The following is a 24,910-nucleotide window of genomic DNA, read 5'->3' on the forward strand; positions in this document are numbered from 1 at the left end:
TCTGCTAAGGCTGTTCCCCCTAAGCATGAACGAGTGTCTGCTGGCAAAATACATCATCTGCTGTCTCCAGCTTTTCAGTGAAATCTTTTTAAGGGCAATGTGGTTCTGTGCCTCGGTAACTGAACGCTTACTGTGGCCATCCACTTTCCAGCAACCATTACACTGAGGTGTTGATTAAGGCCTGAAAAGGTGCCTGCGAATTCCTGGGGGGAGGCCCTGGTCCCCCTGGAATCAGTAAGAGCCTTGGTGCTCTCTGTGCTTGGCCTGATGCTTCACCCATAGCTTTTAAGGCCAATTGTAAGAGAATTATTTTTTTTACTTACTCTGTCTTCAGAACAGGTCAGTGCTCTCCACAGTATTGTTGGTCCCAGCCTGGTACCACGTTACATCATCCCTGAATGGGTATTTTAATGGAGAGAAATCTGTAAAGAAATCCCAGCAAGCTTTTGGGCCTGATAAAAACTATATAATTTTTATTGCCAGTGTAAATGTATTGGTTTAGAAATTGTTATATCTCTGTTCCCCATTGTGCATAAAGTTGTGCTAGTGCAGAGAACGTTGGTCTATATCTACAATTTAACTCTACATTTACAGCATAAAATCTGCCTGTGGACCTGGCCATAGATCGGTTAGCAATACAAATTGTAAAATCTAAAGATCAGTCCTAATGAGAGGCCTTGGGAGAACCCCACGGGTGGTCACAGATTCCCCTGTTGCTGTGAGGAATAAATAGCTTCATTACATCGCTTAATTTTGGACAGACTTTGTCCTTATTAACTACCAGAAAGAAGGCAAGGAGGTAAGCAGTATCTTTCAGAGAAGGACACACTAGCGCTGTCTTAATTACTAAATATATTAATGCATCAACTAGCTGATGGAGGCTGCTGTCATTCAGTCCCAATTTATCTTAATCACAGGTTCAGACAGTAATACTATTTAGCATTTTTTCCATCATGTGTTTCATCTTCAAAGTATAATGCAAGACCTAATTAAGGAGAGATCATGTTTAGGACGCAATTTTGTGTTTTAGTCATACTGAAGCTAGTTGACACACACGCTGACAAAGGAGAAGACGTATATCGAGAGCAAAGATCTCTCCTAAACGATACAGTTGTGTTTAGGACCAGTGTCAGTGACAGCCCATTACAGCCCGTGAGCTGGTCACAGGGAAGTGGGGGCTGGGGGGGTGAGAAACAAATCTTGAAGGAAAGTGGTGTTAACTCTGACAGTCCCTGTAGTGGCCAATTTAAAGTGGCATCTTAACATTTGTTTCCTTTTCCAAGCCAGAGTTTTTTAATATATACAAACCTTGCCTGAAAATCTGGCTAGAAAACCAGGAATGAGAGCAGAGGGGTGGTCTCTCTCGTGCCATGTCAAGAGCAGGACTAGACAGAGGGGAAAGCTGGCCAAATTGCATACGGAGGGAACAAGAGGCAGACTTTAAATAGCCACAGGGCCACATCTCCCTGCAAGGTGCGTGTCGGGTAGGAGGGCTCTTCTGGGACCGCCGGGCAAGGTGTATTTGTAGGAGTCCTTGGCCAGAGCTGAGCTGGATGGCAGGGAGGGAAGTAGGGCTGAGCCCAGAGGGACGGGGCTGGCAGAAGCAGGATCAGCAAGGAAGCCAGGACAAAAAGCTCAAGTGGAGACTGTGGCTGCCTGGAGGAAGATGGGACTGGGCAGAGGAGCCAGGATGAGGCAGAGGCAGGATGGCTACAATGGTTCAGAGCAGAAGTGATCATATTAGTAATAGACAAGGTGGTGTCTTAGAGAATCCCGTTGCTCTTAAGCTGTTAAGCTGTAGCCCCAAAGATTTCTGATTTATCGTTTCTGGCTGTCAAGCAAATCTGAATCTTACTGGTAGTTTGTCATCCACCTGCAGTGCTGCACTTCATAACTGCTCTTAGATAGAGGTCTACAAGGGATCTAAAAGCCCTAAGCCCTGCTAATAACCCTGGGTGTATCCATAAAATGCCATAGAACGGATTATTTTTTTTAAACCCAGAAAATAATTGCAAATCTAAATTGGGTTAAAGAATGTTATTTAGAGTTGCAAAATCAGAATTCAAGAACTTAGGAAGTGCTAGGATTGTATGTTTTTTGTGTAACCTTAATGATCTTTTTAGTATGGGCATTTTATATGTAATGTACATATGTATGTGTGTTCTTTCAGTTATGCAGTCAAGAATAACAGCAGTTGCTGAAATAATGATCAAAAATCATATAATTGCTAAAGTGTTACCAGCTGTTTTTATATATTTTCAGTAACAAAATTACTTCCTGCTTGCAAAACGTGCGTGAATAATAATAGTGGTGATAAACTAAGGCCATTTGAGAAGAATGTAGGTCCAGAGAGTGGTGTTAGAGATTTGTGGTTGATAGTTTAAAGACAATTTTTACAGATTTTACAAGGCAAAATGTATATGGCCATGTGTCCTGTAACTAGCACACAAGCTAGCAGAGAAATAAGGTGTTGTAATGTGAGTTACTGAGCTCTGATGTCTAATAAGACAGTTTGGCACAGGTCTGCTATGTCATTCCAAAAACACTCACTCCATGTTCATTCTGATCTCGTGCAACAGACTACTCAGGTTAATGGTTTTCAATGTCATTTTAGGTGGCCATAAAGCAAATGAATCTCCAGCAACAGCCCAAGAAGGAACTAATTATTAATGAAATCCTGGTCATGAGGGAAAATAAAAACCCCAATATTGTTAACTATTTAGACAGGTAAGTAGTTCTGGTATTATCACGTGAATGTTCATTTACATACTGCAAGCCAAAGATTAAAAAAACCCTTTGGTCACTGGCAGAAAGTTGACCTCTTTATTATTTATCTACTCATAACACAATGTATGGGAGGAGATTGCATTTTGTTTGCATTAATCCTTTCTGGCATATATAGTTTGAAGACTGTTTTCAAAAACCTGGATCGGCCAGATCTTACTAAAACAGCAGCCTGTAAGTTCACTACCTCCATGTTGTTTTGTTGTTGGTTTTTTTTTTTTTTTTTAGTTGGTCATATTTTCTGTGTCTTATGATAAGTGCTGATAAATCATCATAGAAATTATTTCCCTTGGGCTGTTCCCACTATTTTCCATTGCTGTGGATGCCAGGAAGACTAGGTTCTTGTTTCCAGAAACATGGAAGTTGCCAGTTTTTAAGTTGTTTTTCCTGTTTCTGAATGTATTTTCTGTAAGGTTTTCCAAACTGTTGACCAATTTTTGTCCTCAGTGGTACACACCCTCCTACCATGGACAACTATGAAAGTTGTGTTGCTTTGTTCCTGGAGTTAATCATGGAATTTATGTGTTAAGATGATGAACCCAGATGATGTGATATGTCCTGGTTCAAGATTTATTTTTGCCGTTACTAAACTGCATTTTTCACTTGCTTGCCATCTAAGACGGCTAATTTTTCACTTAATGTGCCTTTCTCATTTAGACTGCACAGATTCTAAGTACTGTATAGCCTAGAAGGAATGTCTATTCATTTTATTCTGTCTTCATTTAAAAATGACCTGGAAACAAAAATCAACTGTAGTTTTTTCATAAGGTAATTTAGCTAGGCACATTCATCTCAATGCTATTGTTTTCTTCTTTCAGCTACCTAGTTGGTGATGAACTCTGGGTGGTTATGGAATACTTGGCAGGAGGCTCTTTAACGGATGTTGTTACAGAGACGTGTATGGATGAAGGACAGATAGCAGCTGTCTGTAGGGAGGTAAGGGATCCTGTGTGTGCTTCGATTACTTGGACAGGATGGTACTTCTAAACAGGTGGTAAGAACATGAGTGATTTCATGTTCAGAGCTTTCTTTCTCTGTTGCTTTTATAATATGGAGAAGAAAGAGCATCTTAAGTGAACTGCCTGCCAGTATCACTGCACTTACTATACTCTGTTGTTATACTCTTATATACTGTTATTGTACTATCTTTTTTTTTTTTTTTTTTTTTAGTTTTACTATTCTCAACTTTGCCTCTTTAAACATTTGCCTGGAACATGTCTGTACTGCATTCCTTGCCTGTAAAAGCAAACATGCTCGTGGCAGAATTTTAAAATAACAGCAAAGAAAAATAGAGACTCATTTATCACAGTCCTCAGCTTAAAAGGATAGCATTCCACCCAAAATGGTGTTTGCTTCTGAAAAATGACTAACGTGCTATCTCCAAATCTGCTGTAACGATAAAATCTTTGTCATGCAACCTCCCACCCGAAAGTGATCCACTTCATACCGAAGGAAGGGACTTTTTCTTTTTTGGCAAACAATAGTTTGTCATATGGATGGAGGTAGCACGTTCATTGCAGCAGCAGTCATTCTGTCTGTGCTTTCAGGGGATAGTCTGTAACAATAATTGACATTTCTCTTTCAAAAGCTAATATGCCTTCATTTAGAAAGTTATTACTCTAATAGTGTTGAAGCAGCAAGCTATTCCTCTTGACAGCACAATATTCTGCCATTACTCTCAATTCATCTAGAAATTAAATCTTTTAGAGCCATTTCCTTTCTTGTGTGATGAAGTCAGGTCGTTAATTTTTACCCTCATGTTTCTTTTTTATCTATCAGTGCCTGCAAGCCCTGGATTTCCTTCATTCAAATCAAGTGATTCACAGAGACATCAAAAGCGACAATATTCTTCTTGGAATGGACGGATCTGTCAAATTGAGTAGGTATTCTTGGTCAGACGCAGCGTTCCCAGGATGTGGTGTGGGGCTGCTTTTGACTGACTGCCAGTTACCCAGAAGTGATGCCTGTGGTAGTGCACTGACCACTGCTGCAAGCTAAGAGCACAATTCCAGTGTGCAGAGAGGTGTAGAAAGGAAAAAGCTGTAAAGAGTGGCTTTGGTTTGTGTATGTCCCTTCCAGAGGGAGGGAGTTACAATCTAAAGCTTCAAGTGAACAAAAGCCACTGTGTGAAACTTGAGGGGTTTTTTAAGTGGCCAATTCAGTATTTCCTTGGCTACAGCACTGAGTAAACAGAGCATGGACACTTTTCCAGATAGATTCAACAATGCATTCTCAGGCATATAGTGGGGATTTCTTTTGCTTGGTTTCATAATTCAAGCTGGCTTTAACAATACTTGTTTTTCTCCTCAGCTGATTTTGGCTTCTGTGCTCAGATCACTCCTGAGCAGAGTAAACGGAGCACAATGGTCGGGACTCCTTACTGGATGGCACCAGAAGTGGTGACAAGAAAAGCATACGGCCCCAAAGTGGACATCTGGTCACTTGGGATCATGGCAATAGAAATGGTGGAAGGAGAACCTCCTTACCTTAATGAAAATCCTCTCAGGGTAAGGTGCAAATAAAATCAGATACCACTGTCTTTCTAATCTGTCCCATGTTTTGTCTCCCATGAGACAAAATCCCAGTCACATCAACTTGAACTAGTTCCACCAAGGCTCGCTTCTAAAGATGTCTCTGGAGCACATCAGCACATACTGTAGCTTTGGTTACATCAATGGGAGAACCTCAAAAGAGAAGTGACATGTAGCCAGTTCAGAAATGTGCCATTTTTGCCTTCACCGATGCTTGAAATTTTTCATGTGGTTTTTGAACTCTCTTTGAGCTGTATCTCTGAATGACAAGAATTTTTCAGTGGCAAGTTTCTCCAATTGGGGAGTTTTTATGAAAAGCATTTTAACTGAATCTGCAGGCAGAGAAATCTATTCAAACTTGAATCAAGTGCCGATTGCTTACCTGAGCCTTTCAGGAAGTGCCACTAGTTATAGTAATGCAACAATTATGTATTACCAAATACATTTCTAAAAGGAATTTTTTGCATGGATCCTTGTAGTAAACTAATGGATTTTTAATGTTTTGAAGTTTTCCATTTTATCCTAATTCCTTAAAATGAAATGACCAGTTCTTACAACAAATGAGCGTGTAATAGTGGAGGAATGTATACCAAGATAAAACCTCATGACTGATAGCTGATACAAAGTTAAATGCTGCACAGTTAATTCCTGATAGGATGCAGGAATTTATGAGGAAATTAATTTTGACCTGTGTGTATATATACATAACTTTTGTTAAGGCCAGAATTAAAATAGAGCATGACCTTTAGCTTTTGTCATAGCAGTAAGGCTGTGCTCTCTGGTCTATGGCACCCAGACTGTGTACTGTGGACTGAAAGAAGAAACAACAGAAAGGTCAGGAGATACCCCCAGCTGTGCTACTTAAGAAAGGAATACAACAATTATACAGTCCACTCTTTTTGAAAAAAGGTTCCTCAGTTTTCTTGGAAGACTTATTGTGGTTCAGTAGGTGCCCTGGGGTTTTTGGTTCCAATGCACACGTGTGGAGTGGCGTGCACTGTGCCACCTTGTGAGGGGGGATAAGAAACAAACAGGTTTGGATTCAGACCAATGCTGAATAAGCAGAACGCACCATAGCTGGCAGGGGTGGCAGTACGCTTGTGTCGCTGCAGCCCAGTTTTACCAGCAGAGACTTTTTGCACATCACCAGTTTTGCTTCAGTTTGCTGTGTTGTGGTTTAGCTTCAGTCTGCAATTAAGCACCACCCAGGCGCTTGCTCACTGCCCCCCCCCCGGTGGGATGAGGGAGAGAACTGGAAGAGCAAAAGTAAGAAAACTCGTGGGTTGAGGTAAGAACAGTTTAATAATTGGAAAAAAAAATTGTAATGAAAAGGAAAACAATAAGAGAGCAAGAGAGGAAAAAAACCTAGGGGAAAAAAAAGTGATAGAACCACTCACCACCTGCTGACTGATGCCCAGCCAGTCCCTGAACAGTGATCACTGCTCACCTGCCAACTGCCCCTGTGTCATGACACCATATGGTATGGAATAGCCCTTTGGCCAGTTGGGATCAACTATTCTGGCTGTGCCCCCTCACAGCTTCTTGTGCACCTGGCAAAGCATGGGAAGCTGAAAAGTCCTTGACCAGTGTAAGCACTGCTTAGCAGCAACTAAAACATCAGTGTGTTATCAATATTATTCTCATACTAAATCTAAATGACAGCACTATACCAGCTACTAGGAAGAAAATTAATTCTGTCCCAGCTGAAACCAGGACAGTATCCACCCACATCATGCCCAGGTCCTACCCTTTCCAATACATTCCAATTAATCACCACCACTGTCTTTTGATATATACACCACAGATACTCCCTTAGTCTATGGGCCATCCCTCTAAAATGTCCATTGGGTTCATTTAGTCCATGACTTTGGGCTCCAGCTGCCATAACAGTCCTGCAGGGCAGGAGAGATGGTGTGTGGTGTTGGACTGTTGCATGCTGAAGCCAGTTCTGGTTCCATCACTGCTGCACTTTGCTTGGTTTCATCAAAGTTCATTCTTCATTAATCTGGGTGATTCTTAGTGAAATACCATTGATATGGCATATAGCAACCACAGAAGTGATGACACACAGTATTATATAGCAATTAACATCATACCATTCAGTTCATTGGCTGTTTTCACCCAAAATCAAATCCCCTTGAGGTACACATCGAACTTCCCCATCCTTTCGCATCACCCACCAAGTACACCCAGGTCCTTGAGCAAAAGCAATCCCACAAATGGGTTTGCCTTTGCCTGAGGCAGGAGTAACCCAGACTGCCTTGCCCAGCATATTTTTTTATGTGTACTACAGGGACTTTATCCCCTTCTACAGTACATAAAAGTTTTGATTGGGCAGGGCCAGCTCGATTGACAGATCCCCTAGTGTTGACTAACCAGGTGGCCTTTGCTATGTGTGTATCCCGATGTTCGAATGTCCCACCACCCACTGCTCTCAGTGTAGTCTTTAACAGTCCATTCTATTGTTCGATTTTCCCGGAGGCTGGTGCATGACAGGGGATGTGATATACCCACTCAATGCCGTGCTCTTTGGCCCAGGTGTCTATGAGGTTGTTTCAGACATGAGTCCCGTTGTCTGACTCGGTTCTCTCTGGGGTTCCATGTCGCCCTAGGAGTTGCTCTTCAAGGCCCAGGATAGTGTTCTGGGTGGTGGCATGGGGCACAGGATATGTTTCCAGCCATCCAGTGGTTGCTTCCACCATTGTAAGCACATACTGCTTGCCTTGGTGGGTTTGTGGGAGTGGCCTCCCCATATTTATATTTCAGCCGTCGCCTTCTATACCACAGAGGCTTTAACCTCCTGGCTTGTTTGATCACAGTGCATATTTCACATTCATGGATAACCTGTGCAATAGTGCCCATGGTCAAGTCCACCCCTCGATCGCGAGCCCATCTATATGTTGCATCTCTTCCTTGATGGCCTGAGGTGTCATGGGCCCACCAAGCTATAAATAATTCACCCTTATGTTGCCAGTCCAGATCCACCTCAGCCACTTCAATCTGAGCAGCCTGATCCACCTGCTGGTTGTTTTCATGTTCTTCAGTGGCCTAACTCTTGGGTACATAAGCATTTACGTTACGTACTTTTACAACCAGCTTCTCTACCTGGGCAGCGGTATCTTGCCACAATGCAGCAGCCCACAGAATCGTATAGGTTGGAAAAGACCTTTAAGATCGAGTCCAACCATAAACCTAACACTACCACAACCACCACTACACCATGTCCCTGAGCACTTCATCCAAACGTCTTTTAAATACCTCCAGGGATGGCGACTCAACCACTTCCCTGGGCAGCCTGTTCCAATGCTTGATAACCCTTTCAGTGAAGTAAAATTTCCTCATATCCAATCTAAACCTCCCCTGGCGCAACTTGAGGCCATTTCCTCTCGTCCTATCACTTGTTACCTGGGAGAAGAGACCGACCCCACCTCTCTACAACCTCCTTTCAGGCAGTTGTAGAGAGCGATGAGGTCTCCCCTCAGCCTCCTTTTCTCCAGGCTAAACAACCCCAGCTCCCTCAGCCGCTCCTCATAAGACTTCTGCTCTAGACCCTTCTGCTCTAGCCCAGATGGGTTTGCCTCTGCGCTCCCAGTTGCTCTGCTTCCATTGCTGTAACCACTCCCACAGGGCCTTTGCCACCATCCATGAGTCAGTATAGAGATAGAGCACTGGCCACTTTTCTCGTTCAGCAATGTCTAAAGCCAGCTCGATGGCTATTACTTCTGCAGATTGGCTCGATTCACCTTCTCCTTCAGCAGTGTCTACAACTTGTTGTATAGGACTCCATAAACCACCTCCAGCATGAGCAATTCCCTCAGGTACTGGACACCTCTCTCCATGGTGGTCCATTTGCCTGGGCGATATATAACATCTTCCTTGAAGGGACATCTTTCCTTCGTACCTGACAGGAGTCACCTCCAGAGGCTGAGGGCTTGTGCCCCTTTTCCAATCGCTTTGTCAATGCCCCCTTCCCTAGGAAGGGATCCCAGCTGTTTGGCTTCCTTACCCTCTAATTCCAGGCTACAGGCCCTGTGATCCCAGCATCGGAGCGGCCAGCTGACCATGTGCTCGCCTGGACGATGGCTGGAATCTTTTTGCATATCTCACAGCTCACTCGGGGATAGGGATCAGGTGGTTTCCATCTCATTTACGAGTTCTTCCTCTTCCTCCTCCTCTCCCTGTGATGGCCCTGCTCTTTCATCCTCTCTTTCTAAACAAGCTTACTTTTGCTTCCAAGATTTCTTGTGTATAAGGGCCGGCATGGGTTGGTTCCCTGGTTCAGCCGCAGTGCCTGTCACGGGGATTGGAATAACCACAGTATCTGTCGCCGAGGTTGGAGTAGCCATAGTGCCTGTCGCAGGGGGATTTGGAGTAGCCGCAGTGCCTGTCACTGTGTCATCAGATCCAGACACCTTCTCTTCCCCTTGAGGGTACTGAATAGTGTTGAACAGGTTTTGGAGGGCATGGGCCAGGCCCCAGCATGTTGCAGTGACTTGTGTCTCTCTGGAAGTGCCAGGATTACGGCATACTTTTCCCAAATATTTTACTAATTTTTCAGGATTCTGCACTTGTTCAGGGGTGAAGTTTCAAAACACTGGAGGTGCCCACTGTCCTAGGTACTTGCCCATACTATCCTGCACACCCTGCCACTCATAACTATCCAGCCTCGGGGCAGATCTCTGGATGATATTCTTAAATTGCTTATTAACCTTAGACAAAACCAAAACAATATTCCCAAGCAATACCAATAGAAGTACCTTAACTATCCAAGGATGTTCAAGATACTGGAAAGTTACTGTAATGGAGGAGGAAACATGACAGAAGAAGGTATTCTGCTATTCTGTATTTCCTCCATAAAAAACCTCTCGGAGGAAGAAGTATAATTGCCAATTGTCTTCATGAGGTGGTACCTGAAGTACAGTAATGGCTTCAATACAATGCTCAAATACCAGATTAAGCCAGTCTAAACCTCCCCTGGCACAACTTGAGGCCATTTCCTCTCGTCCTATCACTTGTTACCTGGGAGAAGAGACCGACCCCCACCTCTCTACAACCTCCTTTCAGGCAGTTGTAGAGAGCGATGAGGTCTCCCCTCAGCCTCCTTTTCTCCAGGCTGAACAACCCCAGTTCCCTCAGCCGCTCCCCATCAGCCTTGTGCTCCAGACCCTTCACCAGCTTCATTGCCCTTCTCTGGACACGCTCCAGCCCCTCAATGTCTCTCTTGTAGTGAGGGGCCCAAAACTGAACACAGTATTCGAGGTGCGGCCTCACCAATGCCGAGTACAGGGACACGATCCCTGCCCTAGTCCTGCTGGCCACACTATTTCTGATACAGGCTAGGATGCTGTTGGCCTTCTTGGCCACCTGGGCACACTGCTGGCTCGTATGCAGCCGGCTGTCAACCAACACCCCCAGGTCCTTCTCTGCCAGGCAGCTTTCCAGCCACTCTTCCCCAAGCCTGTAGCGTTGCATGGGGTTGATGTGACCCAAGTGCAGGACCCAGCACTGAGCCTTGTTGAACCTCATACAATTGGCCTTGGCCCATCGATCCAGCCTGTCCAGATCCCTCTGCAGAGCCTTCCTACCCTCAAGCAGATCAACACTCCCACACAACTTGGTGTCATCTGCAGACTTACTGAGGGTGCACTCAATCACTTTGTCCAGATCATTGATGAAGATATTAAACAGAACTGGCCCCAGTACTGAGCCCTGGGGAACCCCACTTGTGACCGGCCACCAACTGGATTTAACTCCGTTCACCACCACTCTTTGGGCCCGGCCGTCCAGCCAGTTCTTTACCCAGTGAAGAGTACACCCATCCAAGCCATGAGCAGCCAGTTTCTCCAGGAGAATGCTGTGGGAAGCGGTGTCAAAGGCTTTACTAAAGTCTAGATAGACAACATCCACAGCCTTTCCCTCATCTACTAGGTGGGTCACCTGGTCATAGAAGGAGATCAGGTTGGTCAATCAGGACCTGCCTTTCCTAAACCCATGCTGGCTGGGCTTGATCCCTTGGTTATCCTCTACATGCTGTGTGATGGCACTCAAGATGGTCTGCTCCATCAGCTTTCCTGGTACCGAGGTCAGGCTGACAGGCCTGTAGTTCCCCGGCTCCTCCTTCCAGCCCTTCTTGAAGATGGGTGTCACATTCGCTAATCTCCAGTCAGCAGGGACCTCCCCAGTTAGCCAGGACTGCTGGTAAATGATGGAAAGGGGCTTGGTGAGCACATCTGCCAGTTCCTTCAGTACTCTGGGGTGGATCTCATCAGGCCCCATAGACTTGTGAGTGTCTAAGTGGTGTAGCAGGTCACTGACCATTTCCCCCTGGATTATGGGGGCTCCATTCTCCAGGTCCCCGTCCCTGTCTTCCGACTCGGGGGGCTGGGTACCCAGAGAACAGTCGGCCCTGCTATTAAAGACTGAGGCAAAGAAGGCATTAAGTACCTCAGCCTTTTCCCTATCCTTTGTCACTGTGTTCCCTCCCCCATCTACTAGGGGCTGGAGATTCTCCTTAGCTCTCCTTTTGCTGCTAATGTATTTGAAGAAGTATTTTTTATTGTCTTTTACAGCAGTAGCCAGATTGAGCTATAGCTTGGCCTTGGCCCTTCTAATTTTCTCCCTGCACAACCTCGCTACACCTTTGTAGTCCTCCTGACTTGCCTGCCCCTTCTTCCAGAGGTTGTAGGCTCTCCTCTTTTTCCTGAGTTCCAGCCAAATCCCTCTGTTCAGCCAGGCTGGTCTTCTTCCCCGCCAGCTCGTCTTTCAGCACATGGGGACGGTCTGCTCCTGCGCCTTTAAGATTTCCTTCTTGAAGAATGTCCAGCCTTCCTGGACTCCTTTGCCCTTTAGGGCTGCTCCCAAGGGACTCTGTCAACCAGGCTCCTAAACAGGCCAAAGTCTGCCCTCGGAAGTCCAAGGTAGCAGTTCTGCTGACCCCCCTCCTCAATTCTCCAAGAATCAAAAACTCTTTCGTGATCACTCTGCCCAAGATGGCCTCCAGCCATCACATCGCTCACAAGTCCTTCTCTGTTCGTGAACAAGAGGTCCAGCGGGGCACCTTCCCTAGTTGGCTCCCTCACCAGCTGTGTCAGAGGTTATCTGCCACACACTCCAGGAACCTCCGAGACTGTTTCCTCTCTGCTGTATTGTATTTCCAGCAGACATCAAATAAATGTTGATTAGGACTCCTCGAGAAGCCTCAGGTCAACTGTTAGAAAGATCACTGGATTTCTTATCTCTGACCAAATTCACATTCAGCTATTCTTGCCCTTACCCAGATTATTTGAGATGCTCTTTTTCTCCATACATGCCTCATCTCCTGCTGGAGTTAAGATCAACTTGAACACTTAGAGCTTCAAGGCATCTTCAGGTGTCTGAGTAAAATTGCAGTAGATTAAAATCAGGCATCTGAAGTTGGTACCATCTGTATTAGCTTCCTGGACTCTCTTGCAGAGGTTGTTGCCCCTGAGCTAGGAACAGTGAACAGCTTGTGATGGACTGCCTGAGGTTCCCATTATCGGCTAGTTTTATTAAGGTAAATCAACCCCAGTAGGGCCAGGATCCATCTGCTGTTGTATGTGGAATCAGAGGCTTCAGTGAGAGGCCTCAGCTGCATCCAAACAGGAGAGCTTAGAAGCAAGACCTGTTTTTACAGCTAAGTTGTTCAGCTGATGGCACACGGTAGTTGTTGGGCTTAATAGTCACATTTAGACCACATTCAGGGAATTCTGCAAAGCTTGGAAACAAAAGGATGCTCTTTCATTTTTATGAATGATTGTTTTAATAATGGAAGGCATGCAGGAGCTTCAGTTACTGATGCTAATTTAAATACATAAATAAATTATAAGGGCGTTAAAGGATCATTAATCATAGAGTTAACAGCAGTCTTAATGTAGATGCATTTGTTGTTTTCCACGTGTAGAGCAAACGCATCCCATGTTGCTTAGGTTCTTTCCAGCCTATGCAGAACTCACAGGAATGAACCATTTTCCAGCCATGAGTGTCCTGGATATTTCTGTGATGGTATTTGTTTTCTCTCACTGTGATTTCCTTCCATCAGGCGCATGCCTAGGGCCTGAGGGACAAACATTGGTGCAATAAATATCCTTTGAAATGCAGGTTGGAACTCCCTAGTTTCAACTGAAAAAAAACCCAACAAACCAAACCCTAAGCATTTCTGTTTGCTTTTTCATTTATTAACCACAGTGCATCAATTTTCCTCAAAACTGTAGCATATTTTCCAAATGCTGTGGAACTGCTACAGTTTCAGGCTTCTAAGTCATCTGTATATTGTTCTGTCATGTATCTGGGTGGCCTGGATAACTTCAGGATATCATTTTCACAGACTGCAGCTATAATTGTATGCTGAATCCTTCCTTGGTTTTTGGTATGTTAAACAAATTAATGAGCTTTTTGCGACTTTGCAGCTACTGCAAACACTCATTTCCTTTGTACTGTACTTGTTTTTCTTTGCTGGCTGTATCATAGGAAACCAAAAGATACCTGATAAGAAGGTACTTCAGCTTCCCATAGACCTTTTTCTGTTGTTGTAGAAATATTTAAAAGGTGCAGTACCTAGCTAAAGATGACTCTTCCTCATGATTCATGTTCTGTGAAGAAATGAGCAACGAAAAGAGCTCCATTTGTCCTGGTGCTCCTGTTTCACAGTCGGGTGAATGTAGCTGGAATAAAATTCCCAAGGTTGACATCGGTGCTGTATTCCTTTACCGCAGGAGAAGTAACATCCCTTGGGTAGCACAATTTAAACATAGTGAGGACAGGCACTCCAGCTCACCACTGTGTCTGGTGGCTGAGGTCAGCTGCAGATGGACAGGATAAGACTGATTTTGTGACATTTATGTTGTGGGAAAAGTAAAGAAACTTCCTTTTATTGTTTTTACTCTAGGATATTTCATTTGCCTTTTTCGGCTTGGAAATTTTCTTTGTATTTAAGAGGGTAACAACAAAGTCAATTTGGTCACGGTCTATTTAAATGCCAGTAGTGCAGAGCTGTTATTATCATGGCAGACATTTTTATGGAAGACTCCTAGGCCTATTTCTGTTGTTATTACTGTGTATTTTAGACATATTTTGCAAGTTTAAGTTTGAATAGTTCAAAATGTTTGTCTTATGTTTCTAAATAACATCTTGCAAAAACAGAATGAACTCATCTCTCTAGCTTCTCAGCATGTTAGACCTTGGTTACAAGTGAACCACATTGGATAATGCTCACCCTGTGTTTTGCAAAATTACGTTATAATTCCTTGGCCTGAGGAGTATCAGGAAGACTTGCTAAGCTGCATGAACACTGTCAGCTGCATGGAAGTGAGTGTCCTTGGCTTTGTTTAAGAAACTTAAGCTTAGCTTAGGCTAGGTGCTATTGAGGAGGAGAAAGGCTGGAATTTTCAAGGGTTTTGGATAGGCCTGTGTGCACAGAGTGACTGTGCATTCAGGTGAGCAGCTGGACGTTTATGCACATCATGGAAGGGAATTCACAGAGGACTCAACCCTTAACACAAATGAATACTCCCAGTTCTCAGGTAACACTTTGCTTTGGGTTTTAAGTTGTTCCAGCTCTTCTGTCTGTGAGGATGACCCTGAAAACATCAAACAAGTGTAATAGATCTAATGTTATGTTTCCAAAAAACAAAAAAAAAACCCCAAAACAAAACAGCAAAACAAAAAACCCAAACCAAAACAAAAAAAAAACAAAAAAACCCCAAAACAAAACAAAAAAAACCCCAACAACTTTTCTAAAGCAGTGGTTTTGAGAGATGGAACTACCCCCCAATTCTTCTCACTGGGAAGCTTGCCTAAAACATGAAGATTATAGTTTAAAGGCAACATAGTCTATTCTGCTTCTTGTCCATTTTTGCTGAAATACTTGGTGAACATATTTCTTTCATAGTCCAAACCACTTTCTCCATGTTACCAAGCCTAAGCTTTCAATAACCCAACTGCCAAAACCTCCCATTTCTTCCCTGGCAATTTCTGGGATGGGGACTTCATTAATGTATTTACTTAAGTATCAAAATTAGAACAGGGTTACCATAGGGATGGAACTACTCATTTTTCTGATTAGACCATTAAAACTTTTTCTTTTACCACATAAGTGAAGCTGATCTGGAATTTGGAGACTGCTGAAAGACATAGTTGCAGGTGGCTCCTGTCTGCCCAATTATGCATTTTCTTCATAATATATTTGTGCATGCAGCGTAGGTGTCTGTGTTGAAAATGAGGTTCCAAATGTTTCTGTTTCTTTATCCAAGGAATAAGCTGATGGATTTACTTTTTTTCATCCGGTTACCATTTTTATCAAGAACAGAGCAAAAAACTTGACTACCTTTGTTTTATGGACGCTGTACTTTAGGGACCAGTGAGCACTGCAGAGATGCATTTTATGTAATATTCCTTTGAAATAATATAGATAGAGCAAATTCACTCTTTAAAATAGTCTGTAAAGCTAGTATCAATACTTGGAGAAGCAAAATGTGCTTTTGCTGATGCAGTTCATACTAACTAGGTCAGCCAATGAAATCAGCTGTCAAGGCAAGATCATTTTGATGTTGGAATAGTTGTGGCTGCATCAGGGGTTCTTTGTTGGTATAGAAAAATCATCTCTAACCCTCTGCCAGGGGAGAAACTGCTGCTGGAGACTGGACCTTAAAAAATGGGGTCTATATTAGCATTTATGGATATGAAAGAAACAGGTGGAGTCTCATGTTTCCTTTTTCTCTAGGCGCTGTATCTGATAGCTACGAATGGGACACCAGAGCTGCAGAACCCCGAGCGACTGTCCGCTGTGTTTCGTGACTTTCTGAACTGCTGCCTGGAGATGGATGTGGACAGGCGAGGGTCTGCCAAGGAACTTCTGCAGGTAAAATGCGAAGCGGCTGCAAGTGAAACAGCTGTACTACGTAAGGTTTTTCTCATCAGCTATACTTGAAGGCATCAGATGGAACCCCCTCACATTAGTCTCCAGTCTTGGTGCTGTTCAAATGAAAAATACGTAGAATCATAGAATGGTTTGAGTTGGAAGGGACCTTTCAAGGCCATCTAGTCCAACCCCTGCAATGAGCAGGGACATCTCCAACTAGGTCAGGTTGCTCAAAGCCCCGTCCAACCTGACCTTGAATGTTCCCAGGGATGGGGCATCGACCACCTCTCTGGGCAACCTGTGCCAGTGCTTCATCACCCTCATTGTAAAAAATTTCTTCCTTATATCTGGCCTGAATCTACCCTCTTTTAGTTTAAAATCATTATACCTTGTCCTGTCGCAACAGGCCCTGCTAAAAAGTTTGTCCCCATCTTTCTTACAAGCCCCCTTTAAGTATCAAAAGGCCACAATAAGGTCTCCCTGGAGCCTTCTCTTCTCCAGGCTGAACAACCCCAGCTCTCTCAGCCTGTCCTCACAGGAGAGGTGTTCCAGCCCCCTGATCATTTCTGTGGCCCTGTTTTGTATTTTGGTAGTATATTCAGTTTGACATGGTGGCAAAATAACTGAAGTGGAATGATACCAGGTACGGAGGCCTGATACGGTGTTGGTGACTACTGTATAGAGAGATATGACCAGGGAAGAACCCAATGAAATCGGTCACACCCAAGTGCTAAGAGATTTGGCTGTGGGAAGGAATGGGCTGTGGGGTGCTCACTGTGAGCATCAGAGGGGCCCCGGCTTGTCCACCATGCCCCACTCTTAGAGGTTTCTGCCACTGAGCTCCACTTTTAGAGGTTTCTGCCACCGAAACGGGGACAGCTGAGCGGGACTTGTACACAGCTCCACTTGCTGCCTGGCACAGTCGAGTAGCTGAGAACTGCTACGGGTTTACTGCCAGGTTCTGTGGCAGATAGGGAGTTGCAGCACGTGCCACGTGGCTGTCCCTGCTGTGAAGGTGCCAGCTAGCGCAGGAGGGGCAGGGGATGGGATGGTAGGCACTGCTCTCACTGCAACCCAGAGCTGAGTCCATCAGCGCTCTGTTACTTGTCTCCCTGCTCTTGTCTTGGTGCTGAAAACCTGTACCTCAGTGGCCTTCAGAATGACACATGGGCGTAAATACTATTGGGATAAACATTTCCTAGAGGTCTTGGAGTTCCCCGAGGAATGGCTTATGCCCCTCATCTTTTTTGACAACTAAAATAGCCCATGTCTTTAGAAAACAGGAACCTAAGTATTTCGAGTTTCCTGAAAGGAACAAGGCCCTGGGACAGCAAGCAGCATTCCCAGAGCGCTGGCAGGGCCTAAATCCCAGCAAGCCGAAGACACCTTGATAAATGGATTAATGGGATTATGGGCCATGTTTGCCTGTGATAGCAAGGTACTGGACATGAAGACGCAGGTGCAGATGGTCCCCTCAGTCCTATTTCTGCGTATTCCTGGTAACCAGAGGAATACTGTGAGTAACTGAGTTTGGAAAGTAATGGTTCATTTCTTTTTTTCCTTTGGGCAGCATCCATTTTTAAAATTAGCCAAGCCACTCTCCAGCCTGACTCCTCTGATCATTGCAGCAAAGGAAGCGATTAAGAACAGCAGCCGCTAGCGCTTCAGGCCGGCTTTCTCCCATGCCAGCTCAGAGCAGGACTGAGAACAAAAACTCTGTAAAACCTCAACTCTTGTGCTGCAGGGCAGATGGATGGATGAACAAACCAACGGTCACAGTCATGGTGGTAGGAGGGAGAACAACCCAGTCCCTCAAGGAGTAAAAAATGATCATTTGTCTTCTTCCTGCTTTCTGGCTCCTTAATTTATTTTTAAGATGAAACAGGGCTTAAGACAGAGAGGTAATGACCGAAAATGCTTTGCTGCCTCAGCCATTTCCCAGGTAAAGTAAATTCAGTTGGAAGATTCCCTTCCTTCTCACCCTGTGAATAAGCTGTACATTCACTTTTCAATTGTCAGTTGTTTCTTTTAAAGATGGCAAGTCCCTTTTATGGTTTGGGGTTTTTTTGTATGGTTTGGAATTGGAGAAGGGTCTCCTTCATTCATAAACTCCAGACTGCACTGCCTTTTGAATACAGCCCACTCACTGGTATTTGCCCAGTCATGGTACTTCTAGATGGGGAATAAAGTGAAATGCATTTCCAACCAAAAAGGAATCAAGAGTGGGGCAGACAAACATCCTGTTGAGATACAGGCTTTCAACTGTGAATATATAGTGTTTCAGTTCTTGACAATTTGATTTGTATAACTAATTGTAATCTGTTTGCCTGGATGAGAGTCTTACTAAAACGAAAAAGCAGAAAGATCAGTCAGTGCGCTCAGGAAGGGCTCGTCTGATGCAAAGCTGTAAGAGAAACGTGAGGTGAGAGCGGGCCCAGCCTTGCTTGGTGCTGAGCCCCAGCAGACCCCTTGCAGAGCACAGAGCAGCCTCAGCATCCGCAGACCCAGGCTGGAAGAAGGCGCTTGTAGTAGCCAGCAGCAGCAGACCGGCACTGGGTGCTTGCCTCTTCCTGGGACCGGACTAACCATCCCGTGTCAGAGCCAAACTGGCAGTGGGCTGCTCCTGAGGTGAATCGTAGCCATGCCGTGAAATGCGCAGACTGGCGGGATTAGCCATCTTGAGTCCGCGCAGGAGTAGAGAAGGGCAAAACAGAGCTGAGTGGTGTTGTCACTTCTGAGGATGCCTGCTCTCCTGGTCGTCTCGTAGCTCCTGGGAAAGGTCAGTAGCATCTGTGCACCTCTCGGCAGAGGGGGAGGGAGCCGGGCTGCTCCGCAGGCTCGTGCGCAGGTGAGTGTCCTCTAGGCACGCGAGTTCTGCCATGGAAACTGAGGCCGACATGAGTGAGTGACAACTTCCACAGTTTAGACATGCATGAGCCAGTGCAGCAGACAGCTCTGGAAGAAAGCGCGTTAAAACCTGGAGTTCTGCACTGAGCGAGAACAAATGTGTGAAATGCAGAGTGGATTGCAGAAGTATTTAGAGGCATGAAGCCAGCCTGCTTTCTGCTGTCCTGTGTACAGCAAGCACTGCTGAATGCAGCTCTGAGCTGCTGGGAGAGAGGGAATCCTGGATGTGACTGAGGATTGTGCTTGACTAGTCAACTGATTTGTAAGGGAGCAGAATAGTTTAAGTATGCAATTCGTGTTTTATTTATTCATTTCTGAAAGAAAGATGCAATGTGGCTTCACTCAGAAAAAGCGTTTGCATGGAGTATTTGTTGCTGTATTTTAGTAGTACAACTAATCAAAGACCTTCAAAACAGCAATTGAAGCAACACCTACCCAGTGAGGAAAAAAAAAAAAGAGTAAAACAGCTTTCTGCTGTTGATCTTCATGTTCAGACTGGTCCTGCAAAGGGCTAAGTAGCCTTTAAGGTACTACCCACCTTCCTGTTTTGCCAGTAGGAATGAAGGATGCTTGGGCTGTTCTTGAATTAGGCTATTAGCTTGTTTGGCTTTGGCTTCTTATTTAGTTACAGTCTGTGTTGCAACTGTCATTAATACTGCCAACTAACCTACCCTTGCTCGCTCTGTCCGTCCCAGTGCCCTTGGCTGAGGCAACAGACGGAGGTAATGCTCGTTGAGTTACCACAGCTAAGTATGAATTAACCTTTCCTGATTTCCTGGGGAGCACAACCGGTCTGATTTTCAGATGCCCAAATAACAAAAGATTCTGTTTCTTTTGTGAGGTCCCATTTTTCTCTGTCAGCTCAAGCTATCGATCTGGGGGAGAGACTTTCTTGAGAAAGAGAATAATTTGGGCTCGAGATGGGCTGCCCTCAATTTGTAAAGCATTCATCTGAATGAAACATGTTTGTATTCCATGTAAGAAGTGAAGAAACAAGTGACGTTTCCAGTATAGCTTTTATTTTTTCCTACCCACAAAGGAACAGACAGCCGTCCTTTAAAAGGAAAGCACTTTTTTATGGCACATGTTTGCTGGACATACAATATAAATACTTATGTTGACAGAGTACACTATTTGATGGGGTTTTCCTCTATTTATTTTCTTTACCTGTAAGTATTTCAGCATCTCTACTTCAAAAAAAACCCACAACAACTTCCCAGAAGATAACAGATATGAAAAATAGGAAAATTAAATGGTAGCCTTTTTTTTTTAATCAGGGTATACCCCAGCATACAGAATATTGTTGGCACTGGCTTTTTAAAGACAACTGCTGTAATAAGAGGCCTTACTTTTTATTTTATTAAATGCTGTATTTATTTTTCTTTGCATCAGCAAATCTAGAGATTTTTCTTCTAAAAAGACTTTCGGGAAGCAGACTGGATTCAACAGAAATAATCTCTGCCAGTGGCTGTTTTCAACACGGACTGTAATTGCCCAGCTGCGACTGACATGCAGGGAAACGCACCTCTAGCATCCCTGTGGCTCTGTGCTTGGGACGGTCTCTGGCACTAAATTCTCAGCCACTAGACACTGACAGATGGCAGCTGCGTTTATATCCTCCCAGCTCTGATAAGAAATGTGGAAGAGCTGTATTAATATATTAAGGGGAAAAAAAAAAGGCAAACCCAAAAAACCGCCCCAGTCCTGAGAGGGGCAAGTCTTGTACGTTATTTACAGGCTCACGTAGTGTGTTGGGATTGACAATAGCGTTGACCTTGCAGAAAGGAAAGAGAGGAATACTATAACATCTCTGGAACTGTCTCTGGAATCATCTCGGGTTTTCTGACTGCTGTCCTCAGATTAAGCAATGAGTTATATGTATTTTTGGAAGTATTAGAAATAGGCTGTTTCTGCTGCAAAATGCGTACGTAAATAGGTTTCAAACACTTTCATTCCAAGGTTTTAAAAGATTGGTTAACTGTCTTCATTTTTAAATTTGTTAAACGGTAAAGAACCCTATCCAGAGCTTGACTCCCATCCCTGCAGTGAAGATGTGTGAAAGTGACCCGATAGCTCGCTGTGGTTTTAATGTGTTTTGGGACAGAAGCATGACAGCAGTAAAGTCAGGGAAGTTTGAGAAGCACAGAAAAGTTTATTTATTTAAGAAAAAAGAAAAAAAGGAAAAAAAATAACCATACCTACGTAAAATTCCATACAGCTCCTGCATGCACTCCTGGGAGCCTGCACGGGGGTGGATCTTACAGTGCTCTCGGGGTTTGATCACAAACTTGGGCCGGGGTTGCGTTCTCGCTTCTTGTGTCCAGTGCTTTTGTAAATATGTGTGTGTTTATTCTCCACCTTTGGCTACTGGTTGGCCGACTCGCACTACACACAGATGAACTCAAGTATTTTCTTTTTAGCTGTTTGTGCTGAGTTTCTTTGAGGCCAGTGGCTGCACCTTGGCAGGTCTTTTGGTCAGTCTCCCCCCATGTCCTGCCACTGAAAATGAAGCACATTCCAGTCACCACAAGAAGGGAAGTAAGTACCTGTCTCCTGTCCTCTAGTTGTAGGAAATGTCACCATACCCTATTGTCTGTATGGCAGTTATTTCCAGTATATAGTCATTGGTGTGGCTACTGAATATTCCTCGTACTGAGCATGTAAAAACATGTATTTCTTAGTCCAGTCGTGAGCAAATCCAGCGAGCAAAGAGCCAGAGAGCGCTCTGTAACACCTGCCATTAAAGACAGGAGCCAGGGTTTCTTTGCTTGACATCCAGGGCATGCACACTAATGCCCGCTTCGCCTTGCTAAATGTTATCAAGTTAGTGGTTAGTGGGCCACCACACACCTTCCCGGTGGACTGCTGTTCATTCATGTGCAGGCGTGCAGCAACTTAGTGCTGGGTGATGGGGCAAGCTGATGAAGACCCATAAATACAAGTGTTCAACTTTTCTATGTTTTTTTTCCCCCCTCTCTCTCCCCTAACCAGATAATATCTTTAATTTTAGCCCCCAGTTTTCAGGAATTAGGCAAAGGACAACCTTTGTGTTTCAACAGAAACCATCCAAGGTTTCCTTGAGTGTGATTTGCAATTCAGGGATCTTTAAAACTTCTCTTTGCTTGTGTCTGTCCTTGAGCTGACAGGGTAATTTCTTTTTCTGGCCAAAGTTTGCAGAATCTTGCTTATACATCTTCTCTTTGGATGCGGTTTAGAGCTGATTGCCGTAATCTTAGGTGTGCATCATGCGTATAAACCATCACTGGCCAGAGCCTACCAATGGTTGCGTGCACCTTCGGTGACAAGAGCCATCTCAAAAGAAAAAATGGTGTTCCGGGAAAGAGCAGGAGGGATGCTTACATGCTCTTCATGGGTGCCCTTCGGCCTGCTCTGTGGGTATGAGCCTGCAAACGTTGTTCTCTCTGCTTAGCAATTCTCCCAAGCAAGCACTTGCGTTCTGCTAGAATCTGACCCTGACTGAGGAAACTGGGGGCAATATCATTAAAGTTGATAATATGGAAAACTGCTAATCGTTTTAATAACCTGTGAGCGCAGTGGTTGCACTGGACAGTGTCCCAGCAGACCACCCATCAGCTTCAGCATCTGTGTGTCAGATGCCTCCCGCTCTTAATGGCGTGGCACCATGTTCACAGCTGCTTGGGGATCACACTCGGTTTCTGCGAGGCTTGCTAGCAACATTTGCCTTTGCCCAGTTTACGTACAAAGCCAAAAGGACTGCGGCTGGGTGCAACGGCCTGAGTTGGCAGTCGTGAATGCAAGTCAGAAGAGCCGTTGGGCACGTGCGCACACACCTTTGAATCACAACTCAGATGTCGCACACCGGCCAACATAACGGGGTCCAACCCTAGGATCCCGCTGAGTAATGTGAGGTCTGAGTGAAGGTTTCCAGTTCCTCTGTTACTAGTTCGAGCAGCTCGAGCTGGGTGCCTCCAGAGAGGCACCCCTACCCCAGTTCACACCTCTGTTATACCCATACCACCCATCACCCGATCCCCAAGACCAACCCCAAGTCTTAATTCTGGTTGGTGGTCTCTTGATTTCTTGCTGGTTTTTACTGTTGCTGGGCTGGCCTTCTGTGAAGTTACTTCATTCTCTTGGAATTGTCTCCTTGGTTCTTATTGTCTTCATTCCGCTTGTATCTGCCGGAAAAGGACCTGGGGGCGTTGGTTGACAGCCGGCTGAATATGAGCCACAGTGTGCCCAGGTGGCCAAGAAGGCCAATGGCATCCTGGCCTGTATCAGAACTAGGCCAGCAAGACTAGGGCAGTGATCGTCCCCTGTACTTGGCACTGGTGAGGCCGCACCTCGAATACTGTGTTCAGTTTTGGGCCCCTCACTACAAGAGAGACATTGAGGGGCTGGAGCGTGTCCAGAGAAGGGCAACGAAGCTGGTGAAGGGTCTGGAGCACAAGGCTGATGGGGAGCGGCTGAGGGAGCTGGGGTTGTTCAGCCTGGAGAAAAGGAGGCTGAGGGGAGACCTCATCGCTCTCTACAACTGCCTGAAAGGAGGGTGTAGAGAGGTGGGGTCGGTCTCTTCTCCCAGGTAACAAGTGACAGGATGAGAGGAAATGGCCTCAAGTTGTGCCAGGGGAGGTTTAGGTTGGATATTAGGAAAAATTTCTTCACCCAAAGGGTTGTCCAGCATTGGAACAGGCTGCCCAGGGAAGTGGTTGAGTCGCCATCCCTGGAGGTATTTAAAAGCCGTGTAGATGTGGTGCTTAGGGACATGGTGTAGTGGTGGCCTTGGTAGCGTTAGGTTTACGGTTGGACTTGATGATCTTAAAGCTCTTTTCCAACCTAAACGATTCTATGATTCTGTCTTCTGGATTCAGCTCGTTCTGTGTTAGCAGCATTATTTTTTATCAAAAAGTTGACTCTGTCAGCTCTGGCAGCCTAAGGCTTCAGCTACTTCAGCTGCTAGTGCTAAGCTGCTAATGCTAAATGTGATTACTCAGAGAAGAACACAGTTAATCAAATTTCTTCTGTAACACTGAGGGTGGACGTGTATGAACTGAGACTATCAGTATTGCGTGTCACCTCCTTGCTGTCCTTCACTCTTTTCAGGGGCTTGAAATTTTTTCCTAAAGAGAGAAGTTAAGCAGCATCTTACCTCTCACAGGCCTTGCTCTGTCCAGTCTCTGTGCTTGACTGATGTAGCCCCTCTTTCTGTACCCCCTGTTCTTCCTGTGCTCAGTGGCTGCTAACCAAGAGTGTAACTGGCTCAGATGAAGTGCTTGATCTTCATTTCTCTGCCCTTTGCACTGCCTGTTTACAGCGGCCTTTTGAATCTGTAAGCTTGGTCTGCAGAGGGAGTTACCGCCTCCCTTTTGTGTGTAACCTCCGAGAGGCCAGGGCCTGTCCATGCTGGCATTGAGGGCTCCCAGATGCCTCAGGCTGGTGTGATGCTATTGCAAATACGAGGGAATAGTGGCAGGTTGTTGGTTTTCAAGTCAGGTCCTTTTGCTGCTGCGTGTTGTGCGCGTCCTTTGTCCAGCCCAGCCATAAACTTAGGGCTCAGATACCGGCACTGCTGCTACTCCCACTGAAGTCAGTGAGAATTTGCTTGTTGGCTTCAATGTCAGCAGAACGGGTTGATTAATAAGTGGGTGCTGATAATGCCCTGGGTACCAGGGGCCGGAGGTGTCCCGCAGCTGAGTGGGTGGAAGGGAGCTGCCCATCGTTCTTATTCTCCATCATGTGAAGCTAGCCAGGTCAGAAGTGGTCAACATAGCAAACATGAAGCATGCACATCTCTTACATCCATCTCTGCTGAGATTTTTTTTACCTTTGA

General features: G+C 45.0%; 1 protein-coding gene across 4 annotated transcripts in view; it reads left to right on the plus strand.

The window, feature by feature from the left end:
- PAK3 (p21 (RAC1) activated kinase 3) overlaps window positions 1–19,562 on the plus strand; it is a 106,471-nt gene extending 86,909 nt beyond the window's left edge. For all 4 annotated transcript variants that reach the window (XM_075512774.1, XM_075512775.1, XM_075512772.1 and 1 more), the window contains 6 exons: window positions 2,615–2,727; window positions 3,603–3,720; window positions 4,564–4,663; window positions 5,095–5,291; window positions 16,054–16,191; window positions 17,762–19,562. In XM_075512774.1, the coding sequence (XP_075368889.1) occupies window positions 2,615–2,727; window positions 3,603–3,720; window positions 4,564–4,663; window positions 5,095–5,291; window positions 16,054–16,191; window positions 17,762–17,851 (756 nt within the window). In that variant the 3' untranslated portion in view covers window positions 17,852–19,562. The remainder of the gene's footprint in view (window positions 1–2,614; window positions 2,728–3,602; window positions 3,721–4,563; window positions 4,664–5,094; window positions 5,292–16,053; window positions 16,192–17,761) is intronic.
- The last annotated feature ends 5,348 nt before the right edge of the window (window positions 19,563–24,910 follow it).

This window comes from Mycteria americana, chromosome 10, assembly GCF_035582795.1.
Source record: "Mycteria americana isolate JAX WOST 10 ecotype Jacksonville Zoo and Gardens chromosome 10, USCA_MyAme_1.0, whole genome shotgun sequence".
NCBI lineage: Eukaryota > Metazoa > Chordata > Aves > Ciconiiformes > Ciconiidae > Mycteria > Mycteria americana.